The following is a 19241-nucleotide window of genomic DNA, read 5'->3' as shown; positions in this document are numbered from 1 at the left end:
GGAACGGTGGACCTGGTGATCGGGATGGAAACATTCCGACCTCGTCCATTAGTGTCGTCCACCGTATGGAGTGGTGGGGTCCGTACGACGCTCCAGCAGCCTTTCGCCCGCTCCCACCCAGCGATGTGCCTCCGGCTTCATTTCTAAGAGGCTGTTTGGGCCCCATCACGACGTTTGTTACAAAGTCAGTACGGGGTACGTGGTCCTATCTGTACGTGCACCTTTCATTAGCAATAACCTCCTGTGCCCGTAGTTGCTGTGTTTGTCCTGCTGGTGCACGACCTCTGTGTGACATCCCCTCGGTGCTGCTACGGGGAATCCCTCGTCCCGCATTTGTTGTCTCCTTGGCAGGTACCATTCCCCATCCGGTCCTCTTTCTCTTTTGTTGCACCATGCTTTGTTCTTGCTGGGGTGTCTCCCCACTGTGTTTTTGGGGATTCCCCTTGCGCTGCACCGCCAGCGCCGCCATTTCTGCCCCAAACCATGTACGCGTCTGTTGCCTGTCGAGTGTCACGGACAACTTTGCTTGCATTCTTGGTGTGTTTTTACATCCTACGTCGTCCTCCCGTGGTTCTGCAACCCCGCACTACTTTTCTCTACTGCACTGCTTCAGTCATGGTGTTTGTTTCCCGTTGTGCAATTGTTACTTCATGCTTCATAGCTTCTTTTCTCCCTACCGTTGTCGATCGCTACCCTTTCCCTTCACTTGTCTTGCGGGACACTCCTATTTCCTTTGTGGAACCCCATGCGCATGCGTTGCGCAGCTGCCGCCTAGTGTTTTTCTGATGTACGACTTTGGTGTTCCTTTTGACTTCGTTTGTTCCGCCGTTCTATCTTCACTGGTACTGGCTGTACAGAGGTGTGAAGTTCATTTTCACACGTTTTCGGCGTTGTCTAGCTCCTCACGGAGGCATCTCTCGGCAAAGTGGAAGGGGAACTTTCGTCTCTATTTCATGGAAGGTATCTGTGGTTTTCGTTTGTACTATACCTTTAGAATCACCCTGTGTGTGTGTGTGTGTGTGTATATATATATATATATATATATATATATATTGCAAGATATGATTGTAAACCAGGGTGGATAAAAATCATGATTTTTATTAAAAATCTTTTTTGGTAATTTTTTCTATTTTTTTTTTTTTAAACAAACATAAAATTGCTTGTATGGTTTATGGCACCATGTGTATAGATATATGTTTTGTTTTCAGTACATATATTTTGTTTCCTTTCTTTTCCTGTCTTAGTGCCTAAAAGACACCATTAAATGATTACAAGATTAATGTACTTTTACCAAAAGTGATTCTGATATTTACAAAATCGTTATGTAGATAATTCTATAAATTATTTCTTCAAAGTGATCATGATTTAAATCAACCTGACTTAAATGAATCCACCTTGTTGTAAACTCAAAAGTAAGTTGTTCTATTCAGCTGGAAACATCAGATGATTTTGAAATAATACATTTATCTTCTTAAAAATAAGTGAAAAATTGTTGTTTCCATTTTAATGAAAGACCATGTGATGCAAGTACTTCTGAAATGTTTTCTGCTGCTTCTGTGTATATATAGCAACTATTTGTAAGTAATTTTGTGAAAATCGAGGTGAAAACTTGTAACATACTCCTGAAGAAAACTTAAAAAAAGAGTAGGGCTGAGCCGATACCACTTTGACCCAATACTGATACTGATACTCTTACCGATTCCCACCAATACCGATACCTGAAAAATGTAATAATTATAAGTTGTTCTCAATGTTGATAAATATTTGTGTGTGATTCTTCTACTCCGATTACGTGTATGAGTTTTCAAAGAATTTTATTTTCTATTTTCAAGAATTACGTCAGAAAATTAAAATACGAGTTATGTAATCACAAACTCTAGTTTTCATGCAAAAATTGGTGCAGAAAAAAAAGAAAGTTCGAGTTTTGCATTATTTCCAGGATAAGCAGACTCCACCTGAGTGTCCCGCAGGATTTTTGCGGACCACATGAGGTACCAAAATGCTGGAAAAGTATCGGCTGGTATCAGTAAATAAATTCCAACCGATACTTTCCAATACATCAGCATTTGCTCAGCCCTAAAAAAGAGTTTTGGGAATGTGGATATTTTCAGTTTAATTTCAAATGCCCACTGCCTTCATTAATTGAGGATGTGGCACCTGGAACAGAAATGGCAGTGCGTCACTGCTTTGTTTCCAGGCAGTGATAGTTCCATTTTCTCCTACTTGTCGATGCTGTTGTGTGTTTCTTGGTTTCTGTCGTCTGGCAGCTTTGCAGGAATGACTGGGAGGTTTGTTTTCTGCACATTGTGTCGCTTGGTTCGATGTGGTGTGAGTTCCTTGGGTGGGTGGAAGGAGGTTGGACAGGATGATGGCATTTTTCTTCTTCTTGGGATCTGCGATTATTTTTTTTAAGAACATGGTACCATGTTGGGTGTTCTTGTCCATTGTTTAGGTTTAGTGCTGGTTTCTGTTGGATGATGGCATGGGTCTCTTTGAAGATGCTTTCCATAAGGGAGCCAGTTGGGTGAAGTATGGATGTAGAGGAGATGGAGTGAGTGGTTTGTGGTATGGAGGTGCTGTGAAAGGCCTGATCCTGCTGTCTTTTTTAAAGTTTGAAATTGTATTTTTATATTGTTAAAGTTTTGTAAAATCTGGACATTTTTGTTCTCTGAAGAGGGTAATAGGTGTTAGGCTACCGAGGAACCACCATAAGTCAAGAAAAATTGGTTGTGTATTTTTCATACTGCATTTCTGCTTCTTGACCAACATGGATATGGCATTATATCAATGCTGTTTCCAATATGGAATTATGGAAACCATTGGTGTTGTGCTATTGAGAAAATATTTTCATGTAACAAGGAAGTTCATTCTTAACACCGTATTTTCTGGTTATGATCTGTGGGGAACGGAACTACTGCTACTGCTTGTTGCTTTCTTTAATGGCATGATTCCACTTCAAACTATAGGTTCAGTTTCCGTTACTGTAACTTTCATGCTTCAGGTCTTCAAGTTTACAATCAATTGAGTGGCTCAGGAGTAAAACTTGATAGCCCTCACTCTGATTAAATTTGAGATAATAATATGTATAGTTGCTGCACAGTCTGCTGTTGCTCACACATTAGTGAACAAAGTCAGTAGCCGTTAATTGACGGAAACACACAGAAAGATCTAGGTAATACTTAAGCCACAATGCAATGGGCACTTTCATTGTATTTTTCCCAGTTCTCTACTTTTTGTGGGTTATGACGTTGTTACTCCCGAACCGTTGAGTTATATCCTGTTAGTGGTGTATGCCCAGAACAGAATGCAAAATGATTGACACAATTTCTGCCTGTATGTGTTTGAAGATATGATGAGCATAATGTGTCTAAATTATGTTTCTAGTGCATTTTTGTGTGTTACAGCTAGATGTGTTCAACGTTAATGAAGAAAATTGTGTGATTGATGCCAAACCTGCCGTTGAAGTCAAACCAAGTAAGACCGCTTCTGAGGCAGATGCTGTGGCTGAAGTTATTCCAAGGCTTACCACATTTAATTTAAATCTGAGAGAGTCAGAGAAAAAAGCAAAGAGAAAGCTAGTCCTGCCATACATGAGGTAGGTGCAAAATAATTAACTTTTAATCTAAAAAATCTCACTTGATGGAATTGGGCATAATGTTAACAATATGCTGCAAAAGTGGTGAAATTTCCTCTTGTGAACTGTATCATTGTGTTTTACATAGTATTAAGTGAGTTAGTAAAGATACAAACATTGTAAATTACAACACAGTTATCAATAATTCTGGAAATAATTAAATACATTACAGAAACACTATTTTCTATCATGTTAGAATAAAATGTAATAATAATAGGTTAAGATTCTGCACTGTGTGTACGTGTGAATGGTTTCCTGATGGTGTTAAAGTAATTATTTTGCCAGGGTGGTGTTTGAAAGTGAATATGAGTGGGAATATCCCCTCTGGTTGCTACTTTTTGGCTCTTGAGCCAAATTCATAATTTATATACATATTATCCTGGTACTTCAAGAGTAGTCACTGAAATTTTCTCAACTGGAAATTTTTCAAATACCACACTGGCTGTTTGCTTGTAATGAAGGGGTCCCAGGTTTTATTGCCATTGCACCGTGTTTAAGGTTCCACTTTTAACCCCTTACCTGCGGTGGACCTATGTATATGTAGACTCTCCAAAAATGGTCCTTTTTTGCAGAGCGTCTATATATACAGGGTTTGTCCAAGTATCGGGACTGAAGCCATAAAAAGAAATTTATTGAAGATATGTATACAGTGTGTTAATATTCTTCAAAATATGACCCTCCTGCATCAATACACCACTGGCATTGCTTTTTCCACTCTTTATACGCCCCATGGAAGTCGGCAACTGCAAGGCTGTTCAGGCACCCCGTCGAAGCAACTTTGACTGCCTCAATCATCCTTAAACTATGTCCTTTCAGGCTCCTTTTGACCCGAGGGAACAAGAAGAAGTCGGGGGGAGCCATATCTGGAATGTAGGGTGCTTGCAGCAGTGTTGCCTCATTGTGTTTGGCCAGTGCCTCCCTCACAATTAGCGATGTGTAACTGGGTGCATTGTCGTGATGCAGCAGCCAGGAATCAGCGATCTCTCTTCGGACGCGGAGGACCCTAATCCTCAAACATTCGAGCACTTCTGCGTAAAATTTTCCATTCACTGTTTGTCCAGCAGGCACATACTCCTTGTGCACCACACCTTTTGCATCAAAAAAGACGATGAGCATCGATTTCACTCTTGATTTGCTCATGTCGGATGTCCAGTGCATTGTTCGTCTACGATGTCTTCCCGGCCATCTTTGAATTATTTATGCCACTCAAAAACACGTGTTTTGGATATGGTTTCGTCCTTGTAATCCTCACGAATCATATCAAATGTCTCCGTAGCAGATTTGTTCAGTTGAACGCAAAATTTGATGGCACAACACTGATCGATGGTTTGCTGCATCTTGACTCAAGGGGGCCTCTAAACACACTTTCACATCAGGCACGACCTACACACTCCAAAGGCTCGGAAGCAACTGAGCTTGGTCTCCTAGCTCACGTGACGTCCCGCACCACCGATCCCACCCACAGAGACTGCCCTCCACCCCTTCCCATTGGCCAGACAAAATCAATCCCCATACTTATTGGACAAACCCTGTAGATGGTATTTCAGAATTAACCGTTGTTGTATTGCAGCAAGTCATTTTTATAGACACCACTTTTTCGTGCTTTAATTAATCTATTTGGGAAAACAATAAATTGTTGATGATTTGTCGTTTCCTGAAAAATATTTTTTTGTAATGAGTTTTTCCTGCATTTTACAGTTTGCAGCAGTCTATATATAGGCTGCTTTCCTAGCTTCATTATGCAGCAAGTTTATTTATAATTATTTTTTGTAATTTTTTACAATGAAAGGAATTTGTGGTTGATCTATATGTAGATGATTTCTGTTTTGGAAGCACTACCCTTCAACGTCGCCACAGGGAAAGGGTTAACTGTAGGTCCAGTTCCAATTAGTTTGCCTGAGCATAAAAGTGAACTTAAAACAGACTTTTGATGCTTTCTTCGGCAATTAAGTTGTTACTTTTAACTGGTCACCATGTTCCCGTTGGTAGATTGTCAGACTGCGATATGGGAGACCCGGACATCCCCGAGTATAAACGAAGGCAGGAATTTTTCATCCAATGCCCCTGCATAAGCCATTCTGTGGTTCACACATCCTCTCATCTGTGGGTAGTGGTAGCGCCGTTGGGGGAAGAAGTGGTCTGGGCACACTACCGATTACATCATCTTTTACGTTCTAGGAAAAGAATGTATGGAACCCTACTCCACCTCATGGCATAATGTGTTCCACAAGGGGTACACCCGGTGGAGGCACAAGTGGTTCGGATCCCACTTTAAACTGTAGGTCCAGTCCCGATTAGTCTTACTGTCCATAAGGTGGACTTAAAACACCAAATCAATCAATCAATCACAAGGGGTACTTTTAAATTGTTTGTTACCTATTTACAACCTATTTCTTTCGTATTTCTAAAAATTAAAAATACAAAATTATTTGTTTGTTATATAAAATAAGTATCAATTTTTTGCACCGACAACGTTGTAGGAACCACTGTTCCCTTCTTCAGGTCCTGTATTTCAGCTATCCGAAAATTGCGAAAGCCTCGTCAATTCATACTCTCATCAGGAAAAGGAATTGGTACCCCTTTACTATTTTTTCATGGGAATAGTGTGATAAGGGGGCATCTTTTTTTTTAAAAAAAAAGTTTTAACTTATGCAGGTTTTTAAGTGGAAGGGTTTTATAGTGATATTTTAACAAATAGCAGTGAGCATGGGTCAAGCAAAGATTTTACCTTTACCATAATGTACCAATTCCTTTTGCTGACGAGAGTATGAATTGCCGAGGCTATGGCGATTTTCAGATAGCTGAAATATAGGACCTGAAGAAGGGAACAGTGGTTCCCGCAACGTTGTCGGTGTGCAAAATTGATAGTCATTTTACATAAGTAATAAATAATTTTGTATTTTGAATTTTTAGAAATACGAAAGAGTATATGTAGAAGTGAGTAAATCGCACAATCCTGAAGTGTGAATTCTATTTACAACCACATTACTTCTGAGAGGTCTGGTGTTATATTGATGACTACTGTACAGCTCATAATATAAGGCCTCCCAACTTCAGTGTCTACCCATCTGAAAATCCTGGAAATTGTGGAAAAGTCAGAGAATTTACTTTTTTCTGGAAATGTCGGAAATTTCTTGTGTTTCTGGAAAAATTGAAATTTTTGTAGTAGTGAGTTAAATATAGGTTTTTGAACAAAGAAAGAAAGCATAAGCGAGAAATTTTAAATTTGTTGTTGACAAATTATAATGTAGGTCATGTTTTGAAGTATGTTCATCTAGAACTATACTACATTAACTGGCTATTGGAATTTTTCACTTCCTCGTTTGGGTGGAAGGGTGTTAGGTAGATAGTTATTAGTATGAACACAGCTTTTGTCCTAGGAATACTGTTTTATCCACCAGCAAGAATAAAATCCACTTCGATATTAACATTTGCTGTATTTGTAATATTTGAAGTGTTTTTGCAAACTTTTAAGAACATTGATATTCAACAGCAACAAGTTATGGTAACATTGCAGTGTAAGAGATTGCACATGAATGTGTATTTTATGTGTAATCCTGATATTAAATTTCAAGTTGGTAGTTGAACTGTTGTGTGTCATTGCCCCAAGATGGCACGAGTGGTCAGAGCAGGACATGCTTGCGCAGCAGTGGAGGAGGAACACGTAGCCATAACCTGGCGCAAGCACAGTTGCGTGGAGTCGGTGGTGAGAGAACTGTGGTACGGTTAACATGGCTCTGCGCATAGTCTCCCACCGAGTGCAAGGTACTCGCGGTAATCAGGTTTCTCCACGCTAAGAAGCTGTCGGCATTAGAGATCCACCGGCAGTTGTGTGAAGTGTATGGGCTGAATGTCATGAGTGAAGGAATGGTCAGAAGATGGTGCAGAAAATTCACAGCAGGCCGCGCCAATGTGGACGACTAACATCTTAGTGGCCTGCAATGCTGCAGAACCGGCAGTTCACAATGTCTGAACTCTCATGTCAGTTTCTGCAGATTTTGCATTCCCTGCTGGATGAGATCGTCACGCAGCGACTGCAGTTTCGCAAGTTGTGTGCACTGTGGGTTCCCAAGCACAAGAAGAAGTGCCTAGCATCCACTTTGACCTTCCTGCTGCGTTACCACTAGGAAGGTGACCAGTTCCTCAATCGCTTCGTCACCAGGGACGAAACATGGGTGTACTATGTGATGCCAGAAACCAAGCAACAGTCCATGCATTGGCGACAATTCAGTTCTCCCATCAAGATCAAATTCAAACAAACATTGTCTGCCCGAAAAGTGTTGTGCACAGTATTCTGGGACCGACAGGGCATCCTCCTCATCCAGTTCTTACCCCAGGGGCACACCATCACTGCTGAACGGTCTGCGGAGGGCGATCCAGAACAAAAGATGTGGAATGCTGAGCGCAGGCATGCATGATAACGCACGCTCCCATACAGCAAGACTCACACAGGCTACTCTGCAGCAATATGGTTGGGATATCTTTGACCCCCCCTTACAGTCCCAACCTCGCATCCAGCGACTTCCTCCTGTTCCTCCACCTGAAACGATTTCTGGACGGACAACGTTTCAACAGCGCAGCTGAGGGTGACAACCTGGTTCCAGTCCTTAGCGGCAGAATTATTTGACACAGCATACAAAAGCTGGTGCTGCCTCAACATGGATGGTGCATATGTTGAAAAGTAGGTTATGTAACAGTTGGGCTGAAAAGTTCATAGGCTGACTCATAGATGGCGTTACTAGAATTAAATCCATGTGATTTTTACTTAGTACTAACCTTCAAAAGATACGTGTATAAATTTCACAGCTGCCGGATAATTAGTTCGTGAGATATAGCATTGTGAGTGAAGCAGCTTTTGTTATTGTGAAAAAATGGATAAAAAAGAATTTCGTGTTAATAAAGCATTGCTTTTTGGCGAAAAAAAATTACTGAAGCCAAGGCTTGGCTTGATAAACATTATTCGGACTCTGCACCAGGAAAATCAACCGTTGAGAAGTGGTTTGCTAAATTTAAACGAGGCGAAATGAGCATCGAAGACGATGCACGCAGTGGACGCCCCAAAGAGGCTGTTACCGACGAAAACATCAAAAAAGTCCACAAAATAATTTTAAATGATCGTAAAGTGAAGTTGATCGAGATAGCCGAGACATTAAAAATATCAAAGGAACGTGTTGGACATATTGTGCATGAATATTTGAACATGCGAAAGCTGTGTGCAAAATGGGTGCCGCGCATGCTCACAATCGATCAAAAGGAACAACGTTTTGATGATTCGGAGCAATGTTTAGCGATATTCAACCGTAATAAACACGAATTTTTCCGTCGATATATTACAATGGATGAAACATGGCTCCATAACTACACTCCAGAGTCCAATCGACAGTCAGCCGAGTGGACTGCACATGATGAACCGAATCCAAAGCGTGGAAAGACGCAACAGTCGGCTGGCAAGGTTATGGCATCAGTATTCTGGGATGCGCATGGTATTATATTCATCGATTACCTCAAAAAGGGCCAGACCATCAACAGCGATTATTACATAGCATTGTTGGAGCGTTTAAAGGATGAAATCACAAAAAACGGCCCCATTTGAAGAAGAAAAAAGTGCTGTTTCATCAAGACAATGCACCATGTCACAAATCAATGAAAACTATGGCAAAATTATATGAATTAGTCTACGAATTTCTTCCCCATCCACCATATTCTCCAGATCTGGCCCCCAGTAACTTTTTCCTGTTTGCAGACCTTAAAAGAATGCTCGCTGGAAAGAAATTTAGCACTGATGAAGAGGTAATCGCCGAAACTGAGGCCTATTTTGAGGCTAAAGAGAAATCGTACTATAAAAATGGCATCGAAAAATTGTATGACCGCTATAATCATTGTATCGCCCTCAAAGGCAACTATATTGAATAATAAAATCGAATTTTGTCAAAAAAATATTTTTTACTATGTTAGCCTACGAACTTTTCAGCCCAACTGTTATCACTAACTCCACAGTAATAAAATCATTGTCTTGTGATGCTCGTCTTTCATTTTACAGTTAATTGGAACTTACTTTCTGGATGCGCCTCGTACAACAGAGTCTTTTCGTTTTGATGTACGAGGGTGGTTTGAAAAGTTCTCGGAATCACCACCAGATGTCAGTGCTAGGACAACGAGGTTCCCGCATAGTAATAGGCCATCCTTTATTAATAAACACGTGGCATGTCAGTGTTCTGGGTAGAGATCTGTGCTGCGGATGTCACTTTGTAGTTGTTCCCGTGCAGTGCTTTGTGAAGATGGAAAAAATCGAGATTCAAGCGGTGATTAAGTACTTCGTAAAGAAAGGTATGAAAGCAAAGGAAATTCATGCCGATTTTCTGAACACACTGGGGGACTCTGCTCCTTCATATTCAACTGTTGCAAAGTGGACAAACGAGTTTAAATTTGGTCGGGACAGCTTAGAAGATGATCCACGTAGTGGTCGCCCAAAATGTGCTACTACCCCAGAAATTATTGAAAAAGTGCATAAATTGGTCATGGAGGATCGCCGACTGAAAGTGCGTGAAATTGCTGTAGCTATAGGAATGTCATCTGAACGGGCGTATCACATGTTAACAGTTGAATTGGATATGAGAAAGTTATCTGCAAGATGGGTGCCGCGACTTTTAACACAGGACCATAAACGCATCAGAGTGGACATTTCCGAACAATGTTTGACTCGTTTTAAGAGAAACCAAACAGATTTTTTGCGCCGGTTTGTGACGACAGATGAAACGTGGGTCCACTACTATACCCCAGAGACAAAACAACAGTCAAAGCAGTGGAAACATGTTGATTCACCACCACCAAAGAAAGCAAAGGCAATACGGTCGGCCGGAAAGGTAATGGCATCAGTGTTTTGGGATGCGAAAGGGATTCTGTTGATCGATTATCTTCCCACTGGTCAAACAATTACGGGACAATACTACGCTAATCTCCTCGACCAACTAAAGCATAAGATACGGGAAAAGAGGCCAGGTTTGGCAAGAAAGAAAATCATCTTGCATCAGGACAATGCGCGCCCTCACACAAGTGTCGTTGCCATGGCAAAAATTCATGAACTTGGTTACGAATTGTTGCCACATCCACCTTATTCGCCTGATTTGGCTCCCTCAGGCTTCCATCTTTTCCCCAAACTCAAAAGTTTCCTCGGTGGACGGAGATTCTCTTCAAAGGAAGAACTAATAGCCAAAGTTGACACGTATTTCACAGGCCTGGAGGAATCTAATTTTCGAGATGGGATCAAGGCATTGGAAGATCGCTGGACCAAGTGCATTAGTGTACAGGGAGACTACATTGAAAAATAAAAAAAAATCACTGTTGTAAGTCGTTCCTTTCTATTCCATTCCGAGAACTTTTCAAACCACCCTCGTACGTGTGTGTGATTGTGTAGTCCAGCATTAATAGAATAGTAATGAAGCTACCTGAATAAGTAATAATACTCAACATTTTTGTAATAGAGACCACATCACCATGCTAACAAAATACCTGGTGCTATTAAAGAAATTGGTAGATAGGCTAATATTGTCTACCACAACATGCCTCACACAAATTTGTCACAATAGAACTAAGTTCTTTTTCAAATCACAGATCAGCATGTTTTATTTTGTGACTGTTGACTAAAGTGATATGTAAACAAGTTTTTTTTTTTATGTTTCTATAATGTGGTGAATTTTCATGTACAGTATTCATGTTTTACAGAAGATTTTCGACTTTTATATCAATGTTCTTCTTAAAGAAAATAATAGAATAAATGTTACATTTCATCCTAGTTCCTCAGAACTTTTTCAGTGTATAGTGACTATAATGTAAGGTGTGCATGTGTCTTCTCTTCTTCACTCTTTTTTTTTGTGTGTCTCTGTAGAGAGTGATTGCTTTCAAAAAATTCTTCTTTTTCATTTATTTATTTATCACCTACAACAGATTGTACAAATTCAAACACATTATTACAGATAGTAAATACAGAAATAATTAAATATAAAATACTGATATGATTATCTGTTTCACTTTGTTTCCAATATTCTTCAAACTAAGATAAAAACTGTTTAACAAGTATATTGCAAAATTCAAGGCTTCACAATTTTTGACCATCTTGTTACATATACGAGGAGGTACCCAAAAAAACCAGAATCATAATGTTGCGCGGATTACCGATGTAGTTACGGCTTGTGCCGCTAGGTGTCATTAGTATGGGATATCTTGCATCAATCTGCAAGTTGGCATTATTCTGTGCTGAGCGGTTCGTTCATACTGTTGCATTGTTTGTGGTGTTGCGGCAAGAGTCTGGCGATTTTTGAGTGATTGTTGAGATGGCAGACCACAAGGAGCAAAGGACCTGTGTTAAATTTTGTTTCTTGTTGGGAAAAACAGCTGCCGAGACCGTTGTTGTGCTTCGCCAAGCTTTTAGTGAAGCTGCTTTGGGAAAGACACAAGTCTACGAGTGGTTTTCCCGGTTCAAAGATGGCGACATGTCAACTGAAGACTTGCCAAGGCCTGGCCGTCCTTCAACAGGCAGAAATGAAGAAAATATTGGAAAAGTTCGAGATGCCATTAATGAAGATCGTCGAAAGACCATCGAGCAAATTTCTGAAGAAGTTTAGTTGTCCTGGAGTACCTGCCAGCACATTTTAACTGATGATTTGAAGATGAGACGGGTGTCTGCTAATGTGGTTACTTCACAATGACAACGCCCCAGCCCACATGGCCTTGTCAGTGTGACAGTTCTTGGCAAAGAACAACATGGTGCTTGTGCCCCATCCCCCGTACTCACCCGATTTAGCGCCCTGTGACTTTTTTTTTGTTCTCGCATATGAAGAGGAATGTGAAAAGGAAGCAAAAGCGATTCCATGATGTCAATGACATTACGGACAAAGCTTGAAGAGTATTACGCCAGAGGAGTTTCGAAACTGTATTCAACAGTGGGAAAAACGTTGGGACAATTACATTAAAGCACATGGGCAATACTTTGAAGGTGACTAGAGTAGACATGCTTACCTGAATGTACCTACAACATGTACATGTACGGTCAAAATAAAACAAGGTGACAAAATTCCATTTTTTTTTTGTGTACCTCCTCGTAAAACATAATCTTATTAGAGTCGAATTTTGGTCTGTAGTAGAGCTAGATTTACCATGGTAGGAGGCAGGTTCCCTGAGCTATAATATATTCCTCCTAACAGTGGGGCACAATAATTTGAAGAGGTTTTAATCATCAACTAGACTATTACAATCTTGTATTTTCTTTATATACAAAGGAACTACATTGAATTTGTTTAATAATGATTTATATTATATGTTTTGTTGATATGATGATCTTTTGTGTTATTTTTATGTAGGTGGCCAAGAAATTTGTTCTGTATTTTTCATATCTTTCTGCTGTTACATTGTGGAAATGGGACCAAACCACACCTACGTATTCCTATTTACTTCATACAAGGCAATTAAACAAACACCTTAGCATTCTCAGAGCCCATATGCCTTGTGATTATAAGTGCTTTTTGTAGTGTCATTTTAAAGTCTATACGTACTTTCAGTCATTCACGTGCACTCCGGTACAGCAAGGCCAGCAGTGCTGGCACACAGCATAACTGTTACAAAATTACTTCTTTAACTTTTGGTTATTCATTATTTCTTCCTCATTGCCTCAACAGAATCAACCTGCAATCCTCCAAGGTTCGTCCTTTTCTGGTATGGGGCCATCAACACCCTCTCGTGGCATGTTGACAAAACTTCTGCGTAACATCACCCTGGCCAGCATGTAGCCAGCACGGGCTCGGAAAATCACAGGCGACCTTGAAGGATCCAATGGGAGGGTACTTTGTAAGAAGGGAAATTTTGTTTTCCAATCAGTAAGGGCTGAAAGAAATCCAGAGTGCCATCGGTTCAGTCTGTTGATGTCCTCAGTGTTGCGAACTGCACGATTAAGTGTCCAAGTGTACTGTATACTGTCAGCGATGTAGCATATCCACGAAGCTAGTTAGAATTTATATTCATAAATAAACTATAAAGTTTCAAAACACAGGAGAAACACAAAAATATGATTGCTGACATACGGATGACATATTCTATGTGAAGATAAACGTTTCAGGGCATTCGGTCTATTAAGACAGCTAACATGTCCATGGACACATCCGCAAAATAGAGTTGGTAAATCTCGCTGACATTTTTACTGTTTTTTGGGTGGGTGAATTTCTATTTGTTTTCTTCAAAAACTTTAGTGTTGGCATTGTGAATATTGCAATGTGTGCAATACCAATCCTCTTGTATAATGCAATCATCTGTTGCATTAAATACGTTTGACAACAGACCAACTGAAATTCGAAAAAATGAACAACTATGCCAGGACATTCATCTTTCCCCTTACAGACGTTAAGGAAAGAGTATCAGGTAGTGTGTTCATTTTTTCAGTGTAACGTACCATGTAGAAGCACTAAATTCATGGTTTTTCTTAATTTTTCAGGATCTGCTTTCAGTTAATGTCATGCTGCTTTGCTATTTTGAGCTGTCAAAATAATAAGTCAGTTTAACACCCAACATTCAAAATGATAACCACCCTGTTATGTGAATAAAAGTTTGGAATTTTATGTATAATACTTTATATCTTTATAAGAATAGTTTAATACTTGTTATTGTGTGTCATGGTAGTAATACATGTATTTTCTTCGTGATGAAGGTCAGAAGAAAAGCCAAGTGGTCAGATATATTATCAACCAGACGAAGCTGATGATTGGGATGAAGAAGATCCCGATGATGATTTGGACATCTAAATGAAACCAGTCAAATACTACCAGGTAACAAACTATCATGTGTAGTAATAAATAGTAACTACTACTATTATACAGCAGCTGCTGTTGGCACTGAATTAGGTGAAGAGTTAGTAGGAAAAAATGGGTAATAGAGAAAATTAGATCCATAGTCACACATAATTATTAGAAAATGGGGTTTCTAATACATATGTGGAACTATTAATCTAATTTTCTCTATTACCCCATTTTTTCCTACTAACTCTTCACCTAATTCAGAGCCACCATCCACCACTGCTATTATATACCTCATCTATGATGCCAATTTTTTTGTTTCCATCAATTGTAGTGGACCCCAACCACCCTAGGGGTGTTCTCATCTTGTTCTTGGTCAACGAATTCAAATTGCATGAATTGTGGTTGAATTTGGATTGATTGAAATTAAAATTGTGAGTGCATCGGGCTATTTACACTTGTCACGTTACAGTAAAACCTCGATTTTATGCTTTTCAACTTAACAAGTTAAAGAAACTTAAAATGTGGGAAAATGGAAAATTGAGGAAAATTTTGTAACATTTTGCTATTTTGGGATCATCAAGATTGAATGGATAATTTGGGAAAATGCAAAATCTAAGAACGTAAAATTGAGGTTCCACTGTATATGGCATCCAGCACCTTACCATAGTTAAAATTATGTGACTGTCTTCTACATTCACAAATAATCAATATTTACTTTATTTCTATTGTGTACAAGTTATAAAATTAACAGGGAACCATTGTCAAGAACTTTGTATAAATGTCAATATTTTTAGAGTTGTTGTTGATTTCGATTCGTTTTTGTTATGTAAGAAGATTGACTAAAATGTCTTGTATTAAAAGTTGCAAATTAGTTTGTATCAGATTCTTTGAGATGAAATACTAGTTTAAGGAAGTTAAATTGTGCTCTTTTAATTCTTGCAACGTAAGTTATATAATATTATGGAAACCCAGTTGAGGGCCGAGAACATGAAATGAAATACTTTAATTGCATAATAGTCTGCTCACCCTTTGCATACCGTATAGACTATATTCAGTGTAAAGTATATTTGCAATGAATATCTCTCTCTGAGGACTAAAGTATCCTTAATAACCTGTGGCATTATGGTCCATGAGGGCGAGTGCCTACCTACCAACTGCCAGCTTCACCAACAAGTTACAGAGTGTCATCAGCACGATGAACCCCCAGTCGTTATTGTAGATCTTCTATGACTGGGTTATGCTACTACTCATTTGTAGCTCCCCAATTTCTCACGATGCTGGGTGGCCACCAGTCCCATACACAGGCTGAAATCTCAGGGGAAAAGTTACACCATGAAGGTGTATAGGGGGTGTGGGGGTAACGCCCCACACTTTCTTGATCCGGTCGTAAGTGGGGGTGATGTGATCAGCACCACGCCCCTGACCGCCTTTACCCCCCAGGGTTTCCCCCAGGTACCCATGTTATTCGACACTGGGTGGGCGCCGGGGCCGCTTCCATCGTTAGAAAAGTTCCCGGATTTGAACCAGCTGGGGATCGAACCCGGGACCTTTAGCATGGTAGTCAGACGCGTTACAGACTGAGCCACCGTGGCCAAGACTATGTAAGACTTGTAGATCTTCCTCTATATCTGTACCTAGGGTTCCCCAGAATTTTGCCCTAGGTATGGTGTCAGAGGTTTTTTCTAGGTCTATGAAGGTCATATGTATTGTTTTTCTAAACTCTACAGTTTTCTCTCTAGTTTTGCATATGCTGAAATTGAGATCCTGTGTTCTTATATCAGGATGTAGTTCGTACTGAGCTTCATCTAGGTTGGACTCATTTCTTGTTCTTAAACATAAGTCCAGTATTCGAGCATAAATTTTCAATGGGACACTGAGTATGGAAATCCCTCTGTGGTTTTCACATTTTCTATTGTCTCCTCTTTTATGTATGTATTGGTATTATGATACTGACTTACCAATCGTCTGGTATTCTACTCTCCTTACATGCCAGGTTGATTACTTGGAGCAGCATTTGCTTGCCTTACATTGCCGTGTATCTCAACACCTATGGTGTTATCTCATTATGACCTGTTGACTTTCCTAGTTTCATCTTATTGATAGTCTCTTGATTCTCTTTCTCTTTTCCATTGTCATCACTTCTCAAATTCTCCTCTTGTTTGTGCTGTTCTGTGCTACATTCCCCTTGTACAGTTTATTAACCCTTAGCTTCTAATTCCAGTGGCACAGACTCTTTTTGGGTCTACACTGAAACCAGCTCAGGATCATGGAAACACAAACACTGGTATATCATTTCAACAGTTTATTGTAGGGACAGCTTACAGTCCAGTCACTGGGTTGGTAGGAGAATGAGTAAAAACTCGGAATTCATGGAATGGGTAATTTAGAAATCATAAGTTCTAAACTGGTTATGATTTGTGAAGAAAAACTTCTGTAACTAAATACTTCTGGTTCACCCAGGAGTCAATTGTCAAAGAAAAGAAAAACAACAAAAACTATTATCGAAATTAATGGGGTTTTTATACTCCAATCCCTTTGATACCAACATTTTTACATACATTAACTGAAATTATTTAAAACATATGTTCAATGAATGTTGCAAATTTTGAAAGTTGAGATGATATACATTCCTTTCTGTTACCTCATTTTACAAAAGAGAAATTTAATTGATGATTTCCTGCCATTAGTGAATTACATTCAGGTTAGTTGTTTTATAACAGGTGAACATATGAAAATTTTCATGTGTTGTCTTGAACATATGAAAATTTTCATGTGTTGTCTTGAACATATGAAAATTGCAAAATAACATACAAATTTTGCCTTTGCTTTCAAATGTTTAAATGTTATGCTTGTTACAGATGCGTAACATCTGTTTCTTTGTTTTGATCTTCTTCTTTGGTCAACAGTTCCTCAGTGTTCTTTCCATTGTCTTATTATATTTCCCTCATCAGCTAATAGGGTGTCATTCTTACTCTTTATAAATTTCAATGAGCACTCTTTATATTTTCTTGTAGCCGTTAATGTTCTGCAGAACAGTTTTTTTGGTTTTCATCGAAATTCGTCTTCAATTTCTTACAAAAGCTTTCCCTAGATTGTTGTTGTTGTTCTAGCTTTACCATTTCTTTAGCCATAGTTCTTTTTTCTCATATTCTTCATGTGTGTTAGCTGATCCCTTATTCAAGTATTTCTTCCAGAGTTCATTTTTTCCTTTTGATTTGTTCCCCATTTTCTTCTGTCCACCACTGTGTTCTCTTTTGCTGTCTTCCTACTCTTATCTTTCCATGCTTTTGTTGCTGCTTTTAGAATAATTTGTGTGAAATTTTGCCATGCATCATCTAAAGTGTTTGTAGTGTTATTTATTTCCTGTATCTTTTGTTGGATTTCTGCTTGATATATTTGTCTTGTGTTTTATCCTTCAATTTGTGGTTCATAATTTTCTCTCACTCTCTCTTAAGTTCTTTGTGTTTGATTCTTTCCTAACTCTTGGTGTTGTTGCTGTTTTCATTCTTAATAAATTATGATCAGTTCCTGTTTCAAAACATCTATACACAGTAGTATCAAGTACATACTTACATTATGTTTTCTGCACTAAGATGAACCTCTTCATGCGACTGTTCTTATGTGTACTTATGAATGTCTTTATAAATACGGAGAAACTAGTACTCACTTTTATCCGCGAAGCTGTTTTTTCTTCTTTTTCGATTAATTTCAGTGGCCACTGCCACCATCCTCGTTGGAACTTGTTGCACTGTTGCTTGGCGTGCACGTCTCTCTTTTCCCAATTATGAAATGTCTTTATATTGAAATTTGGTGTTGACTATTATTAGCTCATTTCTGACACACAAATCAATTATCCTTCTTCCATTATTGTTTGATGTGCCTCACCAAGGACAGTTTACTTTCCCTTGGTATATAAGGTTTATCATAGTGCAGGGGCAAAAATAGCAAAAAGCGAGGGGCAACTGCATCCCTAATCACCGCTACTGATAACATAAATTACTGACTGAAATTAAAATATATGTGTAAAATATATAACTAGATTGGCATTCATTTTACAGGGATGCTGCCCCCCATTGCCCTCCCCCTGAACATCCATCATGATATGTATTAAGTCTTCTACTCCAAGAAAGTGGTCATACAGTGTGAACATTCAAATACATGTCTTATTGAACTATGTACTGAAATACAAAATAAAATCATCCTGCCCTTAAAAACACAATTTTTGAACCTTTTCAATGTAATCAATGAAGGCACAAAATACATAGTACATTATACCTTCCGTCTGCCACAAGACAAAACGCGAAGAGCACAGCAACTGTGTCATCTTTAAAATCCCTTCTGCCGCACCATCCCCAACAACGAACTGTAAAATTTTTTTGTGAACATTGGGCCTCTTCCTAACAGTTTTTGAAAAAGCTTGTAATGGTACGTTTACTAGACATGTTACGTGGAACAAATACATAGAACGTATTAAGAAGAAAGCTACCCTTCATGCTACAACTCGCATTAAATAATTTCCCGAATACAACCTGGTGATACCTTAAAAGCAGCTGAAATTTTTGCTCCAGTGTAAGGAAGAACAAGTAGGCGGAAAACAAACCATTTATCAACAATGCAAAAAAACAAAAACATAACTCACATTAAGCTGTAGGCAATTATCAAAAACCACGAACAGACCACTTGAAGAAACAAAAGAAGAAAAAATTCTTAACAACAATGCTGATGAAAGAAAGAAACAGCCACTCATATTTACAGAGGCCGCCAGTACAGAAAAGTATCGGCACCTCTTTCAGTGCTTGCCTGTTGCATTCAATAAAAATGGTCTT

General features: G+C 39.0%; 1 protein-coding gene across 1 annotated transcript in view; it reads left to right on the top strand.

Annotated features, from left to right (window-relative positions):
* Elp5 (Elongator complex protein 5) overlaps nucleotides 1-14447 on the top strand; it is a 48756-nt gene extending 34309 nt beyond the window's left edge. Inside the window, exons 4-5 of the mRNA XM_083134850.1 lie at nucleotides 3405-3595; nucleotides 14328-14447. Of these exons, the coding sequence (XP_082990976.1) occupies nucleotides 3405-3595; nucleotides 14328-14421 (285 nt within the window). The 3' untranslated portion in view covers nucleotides 14422-14447. The remainder of the gene's footprint in view (nucleotides 1-3404; nucleotides 3596-14327) is intronic.
* Nucleotides 14448-19241: the final 4794 nt, after the last annotated feature.

Source organism: Lepisma saccharinum, chromosome 14 (genome assembly GCF_977018435.1).
Source record: "Lepisma saccharinum chromosome 14, izLepSacc3.1, whole genome shotgun sequence".
In the NCBI taxonomy this organism is placed as follows: domain Eukaryota; kingdom Metazoa; phylum Arthropoda; class Insecta; order Zygentoma; family Lepismatidae; genus Lepisma; species Lepisma saccharinum.
Note: the sequence above shows the minus strand (reverse complement) of the source record. Positions and strands in the feature narration are given on the sequence as shown.